Consider the following 16,748-nt stretch of genomic DNA (forward strand, 5'->3'; position numbering starts at 1 on the left):
CTATCAGGCGCAGAGTACTTAATTGCAGTAATGACAGTCTTTCCTTTGTTCTTTGTCGCCACTTTGTTCAGGGGTTCTTTCCCCATTAATGCGGCCAAGACGTTTGTTGGCGCGATTAATGCGGAGATGACAGCTTATCCTTGAACCGCTCTTACACTGTACTCGCCCTTTCTTCTAGGGGCTGCCTTTGATGGCGTGCCGCTCCTTTCTTCTAGATTTTGGGATGCCGAGGACAGGATCGTCCTCGGCTATATCTCTAAGCCATTTGGACTTTCAGTGCATGTCCTCGGCAACACCTCTCCTCGACGCGGGCCTTGGGCCCTAATGGAGAATAGGCCAGGATCACAAATTCTTTGGCCCTACAATATTGTTAACTAAAATTTGTTGTAAAAATATTTTTACAATATTTTCACAACAAATCATACGTGGTAAGTTGTTACTGATTTTAATTTGAACACTCCACTTAAATTATTTTTTTCACTAGTATTAGCTGGTAACAACCCACTACTTAAGATTTATTATGAAAATATTATAGTAGCATTTCTTAGTTTTAATTTTTTATTCTTTATTTTATTTTTCTCTTTATCTCTTTTTCTTTCATCCACACGTTTATTTATATTTTTTTTTCATCTTTTTTTCTCCTTCACACACCGACACACGTATTCTTTACTTCTCCCTATCTTCACTTTTGACTTTTCTTTATACTTATCTTCTTCATCAGAACACACCAGAAGATCAAGCTTCTAGAATTCGTCCACTCTCATTCCAAAACATACCATTTCTTTTTTCACTTTCTCTACTTTCCTCCACACATTCAGCCAGACAGCCCACACCCATGCTCTTCTTCATCTTGATCTTCACAAGTAATTTCTCTTAATTTCACCAAAAATCTTCAATACCTCTCTCAGCCCACACCCACGCAAAGTGATCATGATTCTCATCAAGAATCAAGACGCAATTCATTTTGACAGTACCCACTGTAGCAAAGAGATGAGATCTAGTTCTAAAACTGAGGGCTGCAGATAGTGTGATTTGCCTTTTGAAACACAGTGGGCAATTTTAGGAAGAAGAGGAAGAAGAAAGAAGAAGAAGACGAAGAAGATCGGTCTGGATCAGTCAAGAGAGGATGGCATGAGTGAGCTTCAAGGCAAGGGCAATTTGGTAATTGCCCAAGATCGTCCAATGGATATATGACAACGTGCACAGACTTTTTCCAAAATGCACCTCAGAGCTCCTTTTTCACTTTGCGTGTTCTCTTCACAATCCCAAAATGCAACTTTTTCCAAAAAGTTGCTTTTTATACCTAACCAAACGGGTTTTGTGGTTCAGCTTTCTTCAAAACGAACTTTTTGGGTTGGGAAAGCCGAAACAATCTGGCACTTAAACGGCCATGCCGCATGTTGTCGCAACAATTTTGACTAAGAAGAAAACAAAACAGGCATGGGAATTTGGGTCCCCCATGCACTGTATGCTGTAGCTTGCCTGTAATTTTTATTTTATTTTAGTCACTTTGTTGATTTCCTAGCTACATATTATCACCTTTATATTTTGGGCAAAAAGTTCACATTTTAAGTGCCATTTGTTCCGATATTTAAAATTGTTTTTGAAAATTGTTTTTCCTTTACGAAGAATCTCAGTTGCACTTGTGAAACATGTTTTACAGTTTCACTTATCAACAGTAGTAATAAGTGCAAAACATTTTCTGTATTTCATGATTTTCCTTTACAATAAAACTTGGGAAAAAAAAAAGCAATTAGTTTCAACGGTATGTTTCATTCTATCTCTTTTTCTCTAAGAGCACTCGTACTAGTTAATGTATAATAAAATAAGGGGTAAATTTTGCATATTTAACTCAAAAAATGAAAAAATTACCAACATCAGTGTATGTAAACTTATGTAAATTTAGATTGTTGCTATAATAATCATGTAAATAACTAAATATACACGGTTACTATTCATATGCAAATCTATTTTATAATACTTCTTTACTTATTTATATATATATATATATATATATATAGAGAGAGAGAGAGAGAGAGAGAGAGAGAGAGAGAGAGACAGAGAGAGACAGAGAGAGAGAGAGAGAGACAGAGAGAGATAAAAAATGAATAAAGAAATAACATTTTAATGAAATTTAGTGTCAACTCACTAATTTCATCCATCATCATATAATACGATGTGGGGTATTTTTGAAAAATAGTTGTGTAAAATAGAAAAAGTAAGTTCTTCTAGTAAAATAAACAAGAATTTTTGTACAAGTTGATGTGAATATTTCAACATCTCACATTGTATCAACATATTGCTAACATGTGAATAAATAAATAAATAAATAAATAAAATTATTTTCTATCTTCCTCGTTTCCATCCCACTAAATAGACCATTAATTAATAATTTATAGAAAAGAGATAAGAAAAAACATCATTTTCTCTTAAAATAGTTTATACTAAATACATTTTCATCCTAAAAATATTTTATGTCAAAACAAACCAAGCTTCACATTAGCTTGCTTACCTTCTTCTTTTTTTTCTTTTTTTAATGAATGGTAGATAACTTTCCTAGACAACAATGGAATGAGCTTATGTTAGTAGGAAAATTCTTAAGCACTCCTGGAGTATAATGAAATGATACTTTCTCTTCTTACATTCATGGTGTACCTCATCATGAATTTACTCAATAAACCCCACCATGAATATAAGAAAAGGGAGCACCATCCATCATGTTCCAGAAGTACCTAAGTATTACTCTATGTTAGGATTAGAACCCCTTAAAAAAAAATAAAGTGTGGTTTAATTGAATTTTTAATGTATCATTTATGTTATGTTACTTAAATTTTCAATCCAAATCATTAATGAACCTAGATCCCATATAAGATTTTATATAATTTTTTTCATTAAAAAAGCAATGTGGACCTTTTCCTTATAGTAAATGTAGATACCAAAATTGCATAATATGGACCTCTTCGTTATAGTTTGGGGTGGCAATTTTTATTCATATCCATGAACCTGCCCATGACCCACCTTATTTGGATAAGTCTTAACCCAATCCATTTGAATATTTGGGTTAAATGGGTAAAGATCCATTTGGTTATTTAATTAGATGGGTCTAAATGGATAAATCCACTAATACCCACTAAACTCATCTAAAATTTAAATTTAAATAAACCCAAATACGAGAATCTGAATTTCTCTTTCTCACGCTCCCGCACCGCAAATTTCTCCAACCGCGCATGCTTGCGAGACTTAGCATCCTCGTCACGCTCATGGTCTCTATCGTGTCAATCTCGGTCTCGTTCCCAATCTTTGTCACGGTCACGGTCGCACCTGTCACGGTCACGATCATGATCACAGTCACGGTCTCGGTCGCAATCGTGATGGCGATCGGAATCAGAGGGTTTGCTTAGATCGTTGCTGTTGTGGTGGTTGTGGTTGTGGTTGTGGTTGTTGGAAGTGGAGGAGAGGAGGCTTTGACAGATTTCGTTGATTTCATTGACTTCTTTTTTATGGCGTTTTAGGGCTAAGGCTTCACGTTCCGCTCTGGTTAGGAAAACGAGATTCACAGCGGAGCTTGTGACGTTGACGACGGAAACATCTTCGGTTAAACTACGTTTCATGGGCTGAATTCTAGCTCTAAATGGACTATTAGGCCTTTTGAAAGTTTTGGGGATCATGTTCTTTTAATTTTATGAAGAAAAAAAAAAGATTAAATTATATTTTGGATAAATTTTGATTTAAGTGTGCCTTTGGAAGAAGTTGATTTGCCGTTTGCTTCTTTTTTTTTTCTTCTTTCTTTTTTCAGTTTATTTATTTATTAGTTTTTGAAATAATATAAATCTTAACTTATTAAAAAATGAGTTAGTTTTTAACTACTCGTTACACATTTAACATAAAATTTATCAAAAATTATATATATATATATTTTTTATAAATATTATATAAAGAGGTTACCAGAAATTGTATAATCCAAAGGCACTCTTATAATTTTGATCTGAGTGGTTGGCACTATTTGTTTTAGAGAGAGAGAGAGAGAGAGAGCTTGGTTAAGTGCAACTAGTTTTAGAGGGGTCATATTGGATTAAATGGGTTGGGTGGATAATGGATAATTAATTTATATATAAATGGGTCATAAATGGATAAATGGATAATTACATACCCAACTCATTTATGACCTAATCCGTCCATTTGTCACCTCTAGTTATAGTAAATGTCGATACCAAAATTGCATAATATGGTCCCATTTCTTCGTTAGTCACTTAAGTTGTTGACTTGTTTGGTGTGTTTTGAATTGACAATGAAAAGTTGTAAACCATTCAAAATTGTAAAATCCCTAAAAGCATTATAGTTCAACTAGTCGACACATTTTAGTATATTTTTTTTCTTATTTTTAAATTGCACAATTGTCAAGAATTCCCAAAGTGAGGAACCATCTTTCTATTATTTGTCTCTATTATTAAATCTAAACTTCGAAGCTGAAAACAGAAAACCTACGTAGAAGAGGACAAATGGCAGACTCCAAGTGGCGGTTTTTCTAGAATTAGCTGACAGACCACATTACACATTAGCCTTAGGAATATGTTTTTTTTTTTTTTTTTTTTATGGGAGCCTTAGGAATATGTTCTTATCTAAATTTTTTGTTCTTTTTTTTTCGGTTTTTGGGTAAATTAAATTTGTTGTTCCGACTCTGTGTGATTACAATATAAAATTACTTTGTAGTTTGTACTGTTCTATGAGTTAAAATTAAATGCAGGCCAAATCCGGCCGTACCTAAGTAGAAATATACACATGATGCAAGCGTCCCTCAAGAATCAAGATATAGATTATTTTGCAAACAAGAGCAGCCAATTGCTGACTGTATGCATGTTAGAGCATGCAGTAGTTGTTATAATAATAAAAATAAATAAGAAGAAAACTGGTCCATTTTTGGTCATAAGAAGGCGCTTGAGTTCTAGTTAAAGACAAGTGGTTGTATAGTCCATGCCTAAACCTTAGTTAATTTTAATGTATTATATATCAAATTTCATGACAGATTGCAAGAATTTATTCTAATTGGTCCTTATATAGCACGGGCGGCGGTACTTGAAGGCTAGGGTGGTCCTGTCCTTATATAATAGGGGCGGTGGTACTTGAAGGCCAAGGTGGTCATAGGACCACCATAACCTGAATTTTTTTTTTTTTTATATAATAATTTAAAATTTTACATTTGTCTATCCTTCAAAAAAATTTGAAAACATCCTTAGTTTTTTTTATGTCAATAAAATTAAACTTTACTTCATAATTTGTTCTACTTAATAATATATTGGGGCTTTCAAGCTAAAAAAAAATTTTGAACTGAAATGTGAAAAAAAAAAAAATATATATATATATATATATATAACATAGCAAGCCCAAATGCCCTATAGACCTCAGGAAAAATGCCCAAGATCAATATCTTTTATTAGATTGTGTAATTTATACTTCTTAAGGAACACTTTGAGAAAAATTTCTAGAGCCGCCACTGTTATATAGGATGGGATTTTGAATTAAGCTATTAGAGGTAGATTTCCTATTATATAATGAACCATACCGACACAATTGGAAGGGAAAAAAAAAACCCAAGCCAACTTCTTTATTCAAAAATTTTTTTTTTTTTTTGAGAAACAAACACACACACACATAGGGGAGAGGGAAAGAGTTTATAACACAAAGGCACACCACAACTTCACTCAAAAGTTATGGTAACTTTTAAAGGAGGGTGGAGCAAGTTATACTACACACAACACACTCTTTTAAGTAATGTGGGACAATTACCCATTATTTTTTTCTTTTCTTTTTTATTCATTTGTTGGTCTAGATACAGCACCCAATAATTAATGTTCTTACCCTGATTGTGCACCAAAAGTTAAAAGGGACTTGCCATAAGAGCATGATTTAAAAGGAATCATATTGTACTCTCTTCTTTGTTACGTGGAAAGAACAATAAGAAAAGGAATGAAAGATATAACTCTTCTTGTCAAGAATTTATGATATTTTTTCAACCGACACTCCGGGTTTGGATGAGTTCATATTTGTAGCGATCGTATAGCTATTATATAAATTTATTGTATAAGCTTTATGAATTTGACAATTTGCACTAACTTTTTTCGTTTTTTAAATAGAGTTTCAACTTGTGAATTATGCTCTTTATCATCATAATAAAATGGTTTTGATGTAGATGGAGATTGAATCTCAAATCTCTATTCAACCATAAAATTTTTTACCAGTTGAGCTAACTGAAACTCATTAATATATACTAACTTTTAATTACAAAACAAAACATTATGTTATTGCTATGATTGCTGTCACATTTATTATTTTATCTAATTGTTTATATATCATTTATAATAAAATTGATAAGAGCTTTAACACTTTTCTTATATTTGAAATATATATATATATAAATTATGGTAAAAATTAAATTTACATGTTATATTTAATGTAGGGATGTATAATGAGAACAGAAAATAAAAATAAAAACAGAGGATAGTGAGAAAGTTTATAAATACAAAAAAAATTGACACTTGTTGATGCAAATTGCTAATAGTAGGTAAAAAAGTAGTATTAGTAATAAATATAAATGAGAACAATACAAGCTTGTCACATCAACCGTCATAAAAAATGTTGTCAATTTTTTTTGTTTATGTAGCATTTCTCTATTAGGTTTTGGTTAGCTTAATTAATAAAGTTTCTTATGGTTGAATAAGAAATCTGAGGTTTAATCCCCGCCTACACCAAGAACTGACTGGTACCTTAATCTGATTATAAAAAATAATCATTAAAAGCAGGTATCAATAGTTAAAACTCACTTAAAAAAAAAAAAAAAAAAGTAGCATTTCTCTAGGATAAAAGGTTGGAAGGTAGCTGCACCCACTCGTAAAGTTACAAGGCTAGTTACAACAATGTCAAATGTAAAAATTGACGAAGATTGGAGTCATTGGATCACACCGCACACTATAATAAAAACGTTCTCTCATTCCCTCCCTCCCTATTGACTTCTAAGGCAGTTCAACCAAAAAAAACTAAACTTCTCTCTCACTCGCCTAACGCCCTAAATTTGACAGAGACAAATAGCCTTTCGCTGAGAGAAACAGATTTGAGACTGCGACTGCCGCTCCCACTGCCAACACCTACCTACGTACGTAAAACGTTTGAGAAGTCAAACCGGAAATAATGACTGTGTCAGTAAACTCCGGCACCGGAAAACTAGCTTTCCCTGTTGATTACGATTACGATTACGATTACGAGGCTCATGAGGTTTCGCAACGCTTAGTCGACGCTGCGCACAACGACGATTCGGCGTTGGTTTATGAGTGCATCGCTAACCCTTGCGTGGACGTGAATTTCATCGGAACTGTGAGCCTGAAGGCGAAGAAGACAGAGATTGTTTTGCACGAGGAATCGGCTCACGAGGTCTGCGTTGAGTACGAGGAGTTCAAGACTGAGGTTACTGCTCTGTTCCTCGCTGCTCATTCTGGAAATTTGATACTTGTCAGAAAGCTTTTGGTAATACATCCTCACCATGTTTTTTTTTTTTTTTTTTTTTTTAAGCAAAATTAGTTTGTGACTTGGTTAGATTATTTCGTGGATGTTTTATTTGATTTATTATTAAAAATGGAAAACTGATAATTCGATTTTTTTAACGAAATCTTTACAATCATTTTTCAGATACTTGAAAGAATTTGAAAAGGAAATTACTAAAAGCTTTAAATGATTGAAAAATATTAAATTCACAATATTTTTGTAACAAATTATAAATGATTATTTGTTATTGGTTCTAATTTGAACCTACTAGTAAAATTATTTTCTCATCCCGTCAATAATAATTAGTAACAACTTGTATTTTAGAATTTATTATGAAAATATTACAAAAATATTATAGACATAACATTTCTCTAAATTAATTTACAATTTTTGTACAAACAATTAATATAATAGGTGATTATTACTTTATTAGTAAATAAAATGTGGTGTTAATGGTTAGTCAAATAAAAAATAATAAAAAAATTTCTATGTTAATGATTGGCAAAACAGTTTGTTCTAATTGCTAATTTGAAAATTTGAATACACTGATATTTATGGAGTGTCATTAGTGAGGTGAGTTGTAAGTTGTAACTGACACGAGAGATTACGTGAAATCTGGTGATTCTTATCGGATCTTTTGTGCATGTGTAGAGACTACAATGGAGAATAAAGATCACGTCACGTTTATATAAATATAGCCATTTTCTTACTTTTGCTTTATTTATATTTTTGTCGCACAGATTTTCTTACGCCTCGTTCTTTATTTAGAAAATACACATCACTTTTTTTTTTTTTGACACATCACTTATACAGTTATACGAACATACATATGTGATATGTAGGCTTAGGCCGAATTCTGTTGTTTGTTCTTAGTTCTTAATGCATTTACCTTTTACCACAAAAAAAAAAAAAAAAAAAAAAAAACCTTTTCTACCCAAAAAAAAAAAAAAAAAATGTCACTCACTCGCTCCTGCTTTATGCTGGCGGTTCTAGCAATAGGATTTTGTCACTACTCCTATTAACTTTATTAGGAATTTATTATTATTAGACTTTTTACATGCGTCAAGAGGTTTTAAAATTTTAAATTTGATGATAAGGTGGAGTTATGTCTTGGTAAGAAATAAATAGTTAATTATCAGGGACAGATTCAGTATATTAAGTTAGAGGGGACTAGAGTATAAGTCCAAAAACAAAAAAAACAAAAAAAAAAACCCAAATAGGCATTCATATGGTATTAACAAAAAAAAAATTATAGTATTAACAAATTATATATATACAAAATTATTGTTTCTTAATACATTAAAATACAATCATTTATCAATAAAGACAAAAATAATAACAATAATAACTAGTCTCATTACACGTGCTCCTCATGTGCGATGAGGTTCTTTATTTATTTATTTTGAGTTTAATGTAATTTTTCAATTGAATTTATCTATTATTAGTGAGGTTATATACAGGAAATGATTTTTAAGAAACTAAAATTTAGAGTATGTTTGGTAAACTGTAATAGACACTGTAATGTAATGATTATTTCTATGATTTAGCTATTCAATAGTTTAGTTATGTTTTTATTACATAGAATAATTATTTTTTATGAATAGTTATTCTGTAAAATTAGGAATAAATATTCATCTCTAAAAGGGATGTAATAGCTATTCCTTAGTAGGTGTATTAATTTTTAAAATTAATATATTTCCAAATAAACAAACTTTCAAATAAACTTTCCATGTACACATAACAATTATGAAAATAAAAAATCATAAAAAAATAACTAATCTCTTTTTCAAACTTAAAAGATATTATTTTTAGGAAACATAATTATATGAATAAGATATCTCCTAAAATATAACTTAAGTTTGATTTAAAATGTTTTCATTCCATTGTCTTCAGGGTTCTATTATTGTGTTGTCACCAAACAAATGAATAGTAATAAGCATTACATTACAACATTCTTATTCTTTGTAATACCTATTCCTATTCCTATGTAATTATCGTTACAGTCTACCAAATGTGCCCTTAGGATTTCAAATGAAGCAAACAGCTGGGTGTAGTGTGTGTTAGTTTTTAGGAAAAATATGTATCAAATGTACGTGATATATATTTAAATAGAGAGTGTGCTAATTTTTAGGATAAAAGTTACTCTTATAGTTTTTTTTTTTTTTTTTTTAATTTTGTTGAATTACAATTTTAACCCTAATTTTTATTTTTTAAGAATAAGGATTATCTAATTAAATTAGGAGTATTTTTGACATTTTTTGAAACCATAACTAACTTTCTGAATCTTCTTAATAATAATAATGGTTTTTTTAATACTAAGCTAGCTTGGATTTTTATTTATTTTTTTGAAGTTAGAGCATTTACAATAGTGATGCTAAAAATTTTAGATTTTAACACCTTAAAAAACTACTTTATCTATTTTTACTACCTCACTTTACAATACACTTAACATCAAATGTTCTATTTTTTTTACCACTTCATTTAAAATAATATAAACAACTCATTAAAATAATAAGGAAAAGAGAGAATTTGAGTTTTTTAATTGAAGGAAGAGAGATAAATTTAATAAAATATTGCATTTTATTTTTAACAATTTGCTACAGTCAACTAGTACTTATACCAATTTACTGTAGTTGCAAAAAAAATTAGCTTTAACTTCTTCAATAACACATGGTTTTTTAGTTCTTTGATGGTAAATCACCATTGTGAATGTTTTTATTGTTTTTGTTAAATTTTTTGGGTTGGATAGTTTCTAGTTGAACTAGGTTGGTTAGGCTGATTGGGAAGGACCGAAGGAGGGGATCGAAGTGCTAGCTACATATGCACTATACCTCAAAAGAACTAATCATAATTGAGGCTTTTTGTAGTTGTTAATAAAGCCTAATTCAACACAGTATATGCCCGATGTGGGACTCATCACACACCCACACATGTCACACAATCAATCAAATTGGGGAGTCACAATATGATAGAATTAATTGTGACAAAACATAAAATAGACACTAAAGAGATTGTTGTTGGTGTTGTTGATATTAATTAAGTGATAGAAATGGACTAATGGTAGCATTAATGCAATATGGCTTGTGTCTGCGTTCTTTGACAGATTGAGGGAGCTAATGTGAACCAGAAACTGTTCCGGGGCTATGCAACAACGGCAGCAGTGAGGGAGGGTTTTTTGGAGGTTCTGGAAGTGCTTATCAATGCAGGGGCATCTCAGCAGGCATGTGAGGAGGCATTGTTGGAGGCAAGCTACGTGGGGTTGGCCAGGCCAGTTGAGCTGCTTATGGACTCTAACATGGTCCGCCCGCAAGTTGCTGTGCATGCCCTTGTCTCTGCGTGCTGCAGAGGATTTGTCGATGTTGTTGATGCACTCGTCAAGGTAATTCACTTATACTTTGAGAGTTGAGATAAAGAATGCGTAGATTTAGTAAATAAACTGTTGTATCTGGTTAGATTCTAGTTGATTAGCTGTAGGAATTGTAGTGATTGTGAGTTTTGACACTATATTAAGATGATAAAATGAGCTTTATGAGCCCTCTTTTATTGTATGAAACCACTCATTGTAAATTGACCAACTTTCTTAATTTATATTTCCCTTGAATTTAGGGACCAAAACTGAGTTTTGATTGCTGTCTCATGCAGAACCAAATCCAATTAATTTGTCCACAGACCTTGAATCCGATGAATGCAGATTAGTTAGGAAGATATATATATATATATATATATATAGGTTTAGAATAGTAAAACTTTGGGTGTATTGATTTGTGAAGGTAGATATTATAAATTTTATTTTATTTTTTTGAGATGGATTTGATAACCAAACTCTAGGATTTTCTGAACAACTCATTCTTCAAACAAAAATATCCTAATTTTGTCACAATGTAAAGCATTGTCTTTTTTGAAATTGAAAATGCTTTTTTTTATTCTTGGCAGTGTGGATTGGATGCCAATGCAACTGATAGGGTGCTGCTTCAATCTTCCAAGCCATTTCTGCACACCAATGTTGACTGTAATGCACTTGCTGCTGCCATTCTTAGCCGGCAAATTTCTGTTGTCAGATTGCTATTGCAGGTGGGCCTCTTTGTGCATAGTGTAACATGTGAAGTATGGATATGCTCGGAGTAACTGGTGTAACATTGGTAGTTGGAAATTGACATCTAGCATACCAGTTGGACTGTTTACTTGTGAAAGCATTTTTATTGCAAAAAATATGTAACTTCAATCTACTATGGTATTCACCTTCTTTGTCACTGGAAAACAGGTGGGCGTCAGGACAGACATCAATGTGAAAGTAGGTGCTTGGTCATGGGATATGGATACAGGAGAAGAATTCCGGGTGGGTGCAGGACTAGCCGAGCCTTACCCTGTCACCTGGTGTGCTGTGGAGTACTTTGAAGCCAGCGGTGCAATCTTGCATATGCTCCTCCAACATCTCTCCCCTAACACCCCTCACTGTGGGAGGGCTCTCATCCATCATGCCATTCTATGTAACAATGCAAGAGCAGTCGATATCCTGTTACGTTATGGTGCAGATGTAGAATTTCCAATGACAACTTCAAAAACCAAGTTATACGCCATTCATTTGGCAGCACGGCTTGGGTATGCTAAAATTCTTCAATGTTTGATAAATGCTGGCTGCAATCTTAACTCTCAAACTGAATCTGGGGAAACTGCATTAATGATATGTGCTAGACGTAAGCATGAAGAGTGCCTAAAAATTCTGGCATCAGTGGGTGCTGATTTTGGTTTGGTCAATACAGCTGGTCAATGTGCAAGCTCAATCGCTTACACAACTCGGTGGACTCTTGGCTTCCAGCAAGTAGTAGTAGATGTAATTCAAGCCGATAAGGTTGTTCAGTCAAGCAATGCCTCAGTATTCTCCCCTCTAATGTTTGTAATTCAAGCTAATGATATCGAAGCTTTGAAGAAACTCATCAAGAAAACAGACATTGATCTAGATGTGCAAGATGCAAATGGATTCTCAGCTGCCATGGTGGCTGCAAAAAATGGTCATGTTGAGGCCTTCCGGTTGCTTGTTTATGCTGGGGCTAACATAAGACTGCGTAATAGATATGGTGAGACAGCAATGAACCTATTTGGAGTAAACCAAAACAGTGAATCCTTTGCAAGATTGATGATTGAATATGCACTAGATAGAGGATATGATGGTTCTGGTGGATTTTATGCTCTACATTTTGTTGCTCACCGTGGAGACATCAGTTTTGTTTGTAAATTAACAAATAGGGGATATGATGTTAATGCCTTAGACGATGATGGATATACCCCACTGATGTTAGCAGCAAAAGGAGGCCATGGTAAGTTGTGTGAACTTTTGATCTCATGTGGAGCAAGATGTGACATTGAGAATAAGAGACATGAGACTGCACTCTTGCTAGCAAGAAAAAATGGTTTTGGAAATGATGCAGAGCGTGTGATATTTGATGAGCTTGCTCAAACCTTAGTACTAGGTGGTGCTCGTGTAAAGAAGCACACAAGGTATGGTAAAGGAGCTCCTCATGGTAAATTATTGAGCATGGTAGGGAATGTTGGGATTTTACGGTGGGGGAAATCAAGTAAGAGAAATGTGATTTGTAAAGGTGCTGAGGTTGGGCCCAATGCAACATTTCGTAGGAATCGTCGGAGGGATGTTGATGAACCAGGAATGTTCCATGTGGTGACTACAAAAAATAAGGTGGTGCATTTTGTATGTGATGGTGGGGTTGAAATGGCTGAGTTATGGGTGAGGGGAATCAAACTTGTGACAAGAACAGCTCTTTTTGGAAAGGAGCAAAGTAGCCTGTAAATAGTGAGCTTTGTTTTCACAATCATGTGAGGAGTTGGAAAATGCTTCATCTTCTTGTTTTTTCCTGTGTTATAAATTATAATACTCCCCTTGCATTGTGAAAATTTTAATTGCAGGATGAAATGTTTTTCTTGGGGATGACGGCTTCCATTAGATTTTCTGCATATATTTGACATAACTTCTTACAGAAATTAACAATATTTACAGAGAGAGAAAATGATGCAGAACATGGATAGAAAAATAAAGATAAAAGAGAAAGAAAAGGAACAACAAAACAAATCCTAGGCTTCACCACCAAGAATGCCTGCAAACCCTAGGCATCACTCGTTCGACATTACCACCAAACATAGAGAACAAAGGACAAGACATATTCTCGACTCATTATAAATTCTTATTCAAAATTCTCTGCTTTCACAATTACAAGAACACTAGTTTAATGGAGTTTAAGAATTACACTAATATGGAAAATGCCTAATCAAATCCCTTAAAACCTCAACATTAAAAACTAAATTCAAAATTCAAATTCAAAAATAATTTCAAATTTAAAAACAAAATCTTAAATGAATTTGGTGCCTTCTGCATCAAAAAAGGATACTAAGTACCCGTTTGGATACTGATTATTAGCTTCTGCATTTGCGTTTTTTTTTAAGTGCATTTCTGTGGCTGTGGTGGCTTTTCCAGTGGGTCCTGTGCACTGTTCACCGGACTCACAAACCTCTTTTTGAACAAAACTTTCATTTAAAATGGGTCTCACAGCGCTATTCATACATTTAAAAATTATTTTGCTATAGTGTTTTCAATTTTCAGCAAAATAAATGGTATCCAAACACACCCTGAGTGATTGGCTATACACAACATATGTTGAACTTGTATCCATTACATAAATTAGAGGTGGGTAGCAATCTTCTTTTTGCCCTCAAGAATAGCAACTAAACAAGTTTTCCATACTATCATCTCTTTTGGGGCGAAAATAACATATATATATATATATATATGTAAGGGCATGTTTTGCTCCCAAAGCTCAAATGAAATGGTCAATGGTCCAAAAAGCCCAAAACAATGAATTTGTAGAGAGTGGGTTTGAAACTGAATTTTCAATGAGTTAAGTTGACAACAGTCTCAGTAGGCTAAGTGTTACTAGAAAGCATAAACAAGCAATTTTAGGCAAGGAAAGTCCTCCTTGGCAAAGTCCGAGGAAAGTTGTTCTTATGTATTTCTCTTAGACTTAACCACAATTATAGTTCTTGAGTGTACAGTGATTTTTCTACAAATTATCTGATGCCCCCTTTGTAATGGGGTTTTCTTCTATATATTTACCTTCCTTACTTCATCTCAGTCCTCCACGTGTAGATCAGATTACTGACTTTGATACTTGTCCCATCAGCACCTTCCTGAAATCTTTGTGGGTAGCTGTAAGGCTGAAGATTACTGTTCAGGTATCACCTCCATATTAATGCGGCTAAGGGGTTTGCTGCAGAGCATTCAATGTGGTGGTAGCAGTTTTCTTCTCATATATTTCCCAACTCTCTTTTGTCTTATTGTTATCTGACGTTTACCCTTGCCAGCATTATTGCCCATTGCCTGGTTCTTGACGTAAGGTTGGACCTATGACCTCTACTCTGCTTAACCGAGGAGGTACTTCTCCTCGAACAACACTTCCAATTCCTCATGATCAAACTTCTTCCACGGACCCTTAATTTATAGGCTTCCAATAGAATTTACCTGTCCTGGGACATGGCCCACGGCCTAATACCTATACCTAGGCCCTTCATCCCTACAATAACCCCTCGAAATTCCACTCTTTTGCTCCTCGAGAAAAAGTGGGATTTCGATTTCCTGGTAACCGCCCCATCACTCTTATGTCATTTCTTTCTGTGCAGGTGTCTTTTCAACTGCAGAAAGGCACGCTCCTGACACTTCGGCATCTAGGACGTTCCAACATTTATTTCATTCAGCACCCTATCCCCCACGTCCTGCAGTGTGATGGAGATCTTGTAGTGGAGAAATTTTATGGGGATTTGGGTGGGAACTCTCCCACTTACTTTTCCCCTCTTTATATATATTGCACGAAGATTCTGGTTGTTCCACTTTTTGCATCTTCCACTCTCAAGAACTAGTCCAAAGAGCCCTTATATATTTTCGTAAGTTACCTTTAGCGTCTCTTCTTAAATTTAGAACCTTTTCTTCCTTGGCTTCTTTAATTTCACCTCGTCATCCTAACACCTTCAATTATTTTTCAAATGGGTAGATTTACTAATTTAGTAGACACCCTAGAAGGTATAGAGAGCTTTAAAGCTCGTTACCGTATTCCACCAAGGTTTCCATTAGGTATTATCGCCGAGGGGAGTGGCATGCCCTAAGGCAAGAAGGGGAAGTAGTAATCCCTATGATTGTCTTTATAGATGGAGGGATGAGAATCCCCATGGGTAGAGTGACTAGGGACTACCTTATTGCCCATAGACTTTCTCCTACCCAGTGTGCCCCTAATGTGTTTAGGATTTTAGGTAGCGTAGATACCCTTAAAGAAGATGGGTGTGAACCTCACCCATCATGACGTTAATTGGATATATAATCGTCAACACCTCAAAGGATAGGGATATTATCTGAAAACCGGGGTCCCTATAGTCAGGCTGATATCGTGTCTCCCTAATACTAACAAGGGTATGGACAAGGATTTTCTAATTATCTTAGGGGAGTGGCATGATGGACTTCATTGCCCAATATGAGATGGGACACTAGGTGGGGTGTTTAGGTTTAGGTTTACTACTATAACAATACCCCTTTTCCTACTAACACTCTTCGTGCTCACCTTTTCTGTTTTCATTTGTAAATTGGTTCTTATTTTACCTGTGTTGTACTCTAACAAATTTTTTTTTTGATGAATTTACAGATAAGTACTCTACAATCCCCAATTTCAGTCTTGTCATCGAGCATAACTTGACAAGGATATTGAAGGCCGAGATTTTTGTCTACACCGACGGACAGTTAAGAGCAACCCACATCATCCTCGGCTACGATCCCATCTCCTCCAGCTTTCAGGCCCCCAAGTACGTTATAAAAGCGAAAGATCCTCGCTTACACCAGATCAACATCGTAGTATCGGGCATCCTTGCTGATCCTACTCCAGAAGGCACCCAATTGGCGGAATTGCCCTTTCAGTGCACTGCCGAGGAAGAAGCGACCCCTTCCCAACCAACTCTTGAGGAAACAGCAAAAGTAGTTGAAGTTTTCAACTTCGAGAAGGACTTTGAAGTTTTCAACCAATTTCAATCATCAGAGCCTTTAATCGTTGATTTCAGCCACCTTCCTTTTGCACAAGTAAGCGGTGTCCAAGAAGCCCCCAGCATCCCCAATGCAATGGTGCTACAACGTAAGAGTAAGACAAGCCTCCTAGAGCTTCTAGAGTCCCACG

General features: G+C 34.3%; 1 protein-coding gene across 1 annotated transcript; it reads left to right on the forward strand.

Moving 5' to 3' along the window:
• The first annotated feature begins 7,017 nt into the window (after nt 1-7,017).
• On the forward strand, nt 7,018-13,446 carry LOC115981957 (ankyrin-2-like). The gene is made up of 4 exons (XM_031104404.1): nt 7,018-7,515; nt 10,637-10,912; nt 11,467-11,604; nt 11,795-13,446. The coding sequence occupies exons 1-4, from the start codon at nt 7,183-7,185 to the stop codon at nt 13,334-13,336; spliced, it is 2,289 nt and encodes a 762-aa protein (XP_030960264.1). The 5' UTR covers nt 7,018-7,182; the 3' UTR covers nt 13,337-13,446.
• The last annotated feature ends 3,302 nt before the right edge of the window (nt 13,447-16,748 follow it).

This window comes from Quercus lobata, chromosome 3, assembly GCF_001633185.2.
Source record: "Quercus lobata isolate SW786 chromosome 3, ValleyOak3.0 Primary Assembly, whole genome shotgun sequence".
In the NCBI taxonomy this organism is placed as follows: Eukaryota; Viridiplantae; Streptophyta; class Magnoliopsida; order Fagales; family Fagaceae; genus Quercus; species Quercus lobata.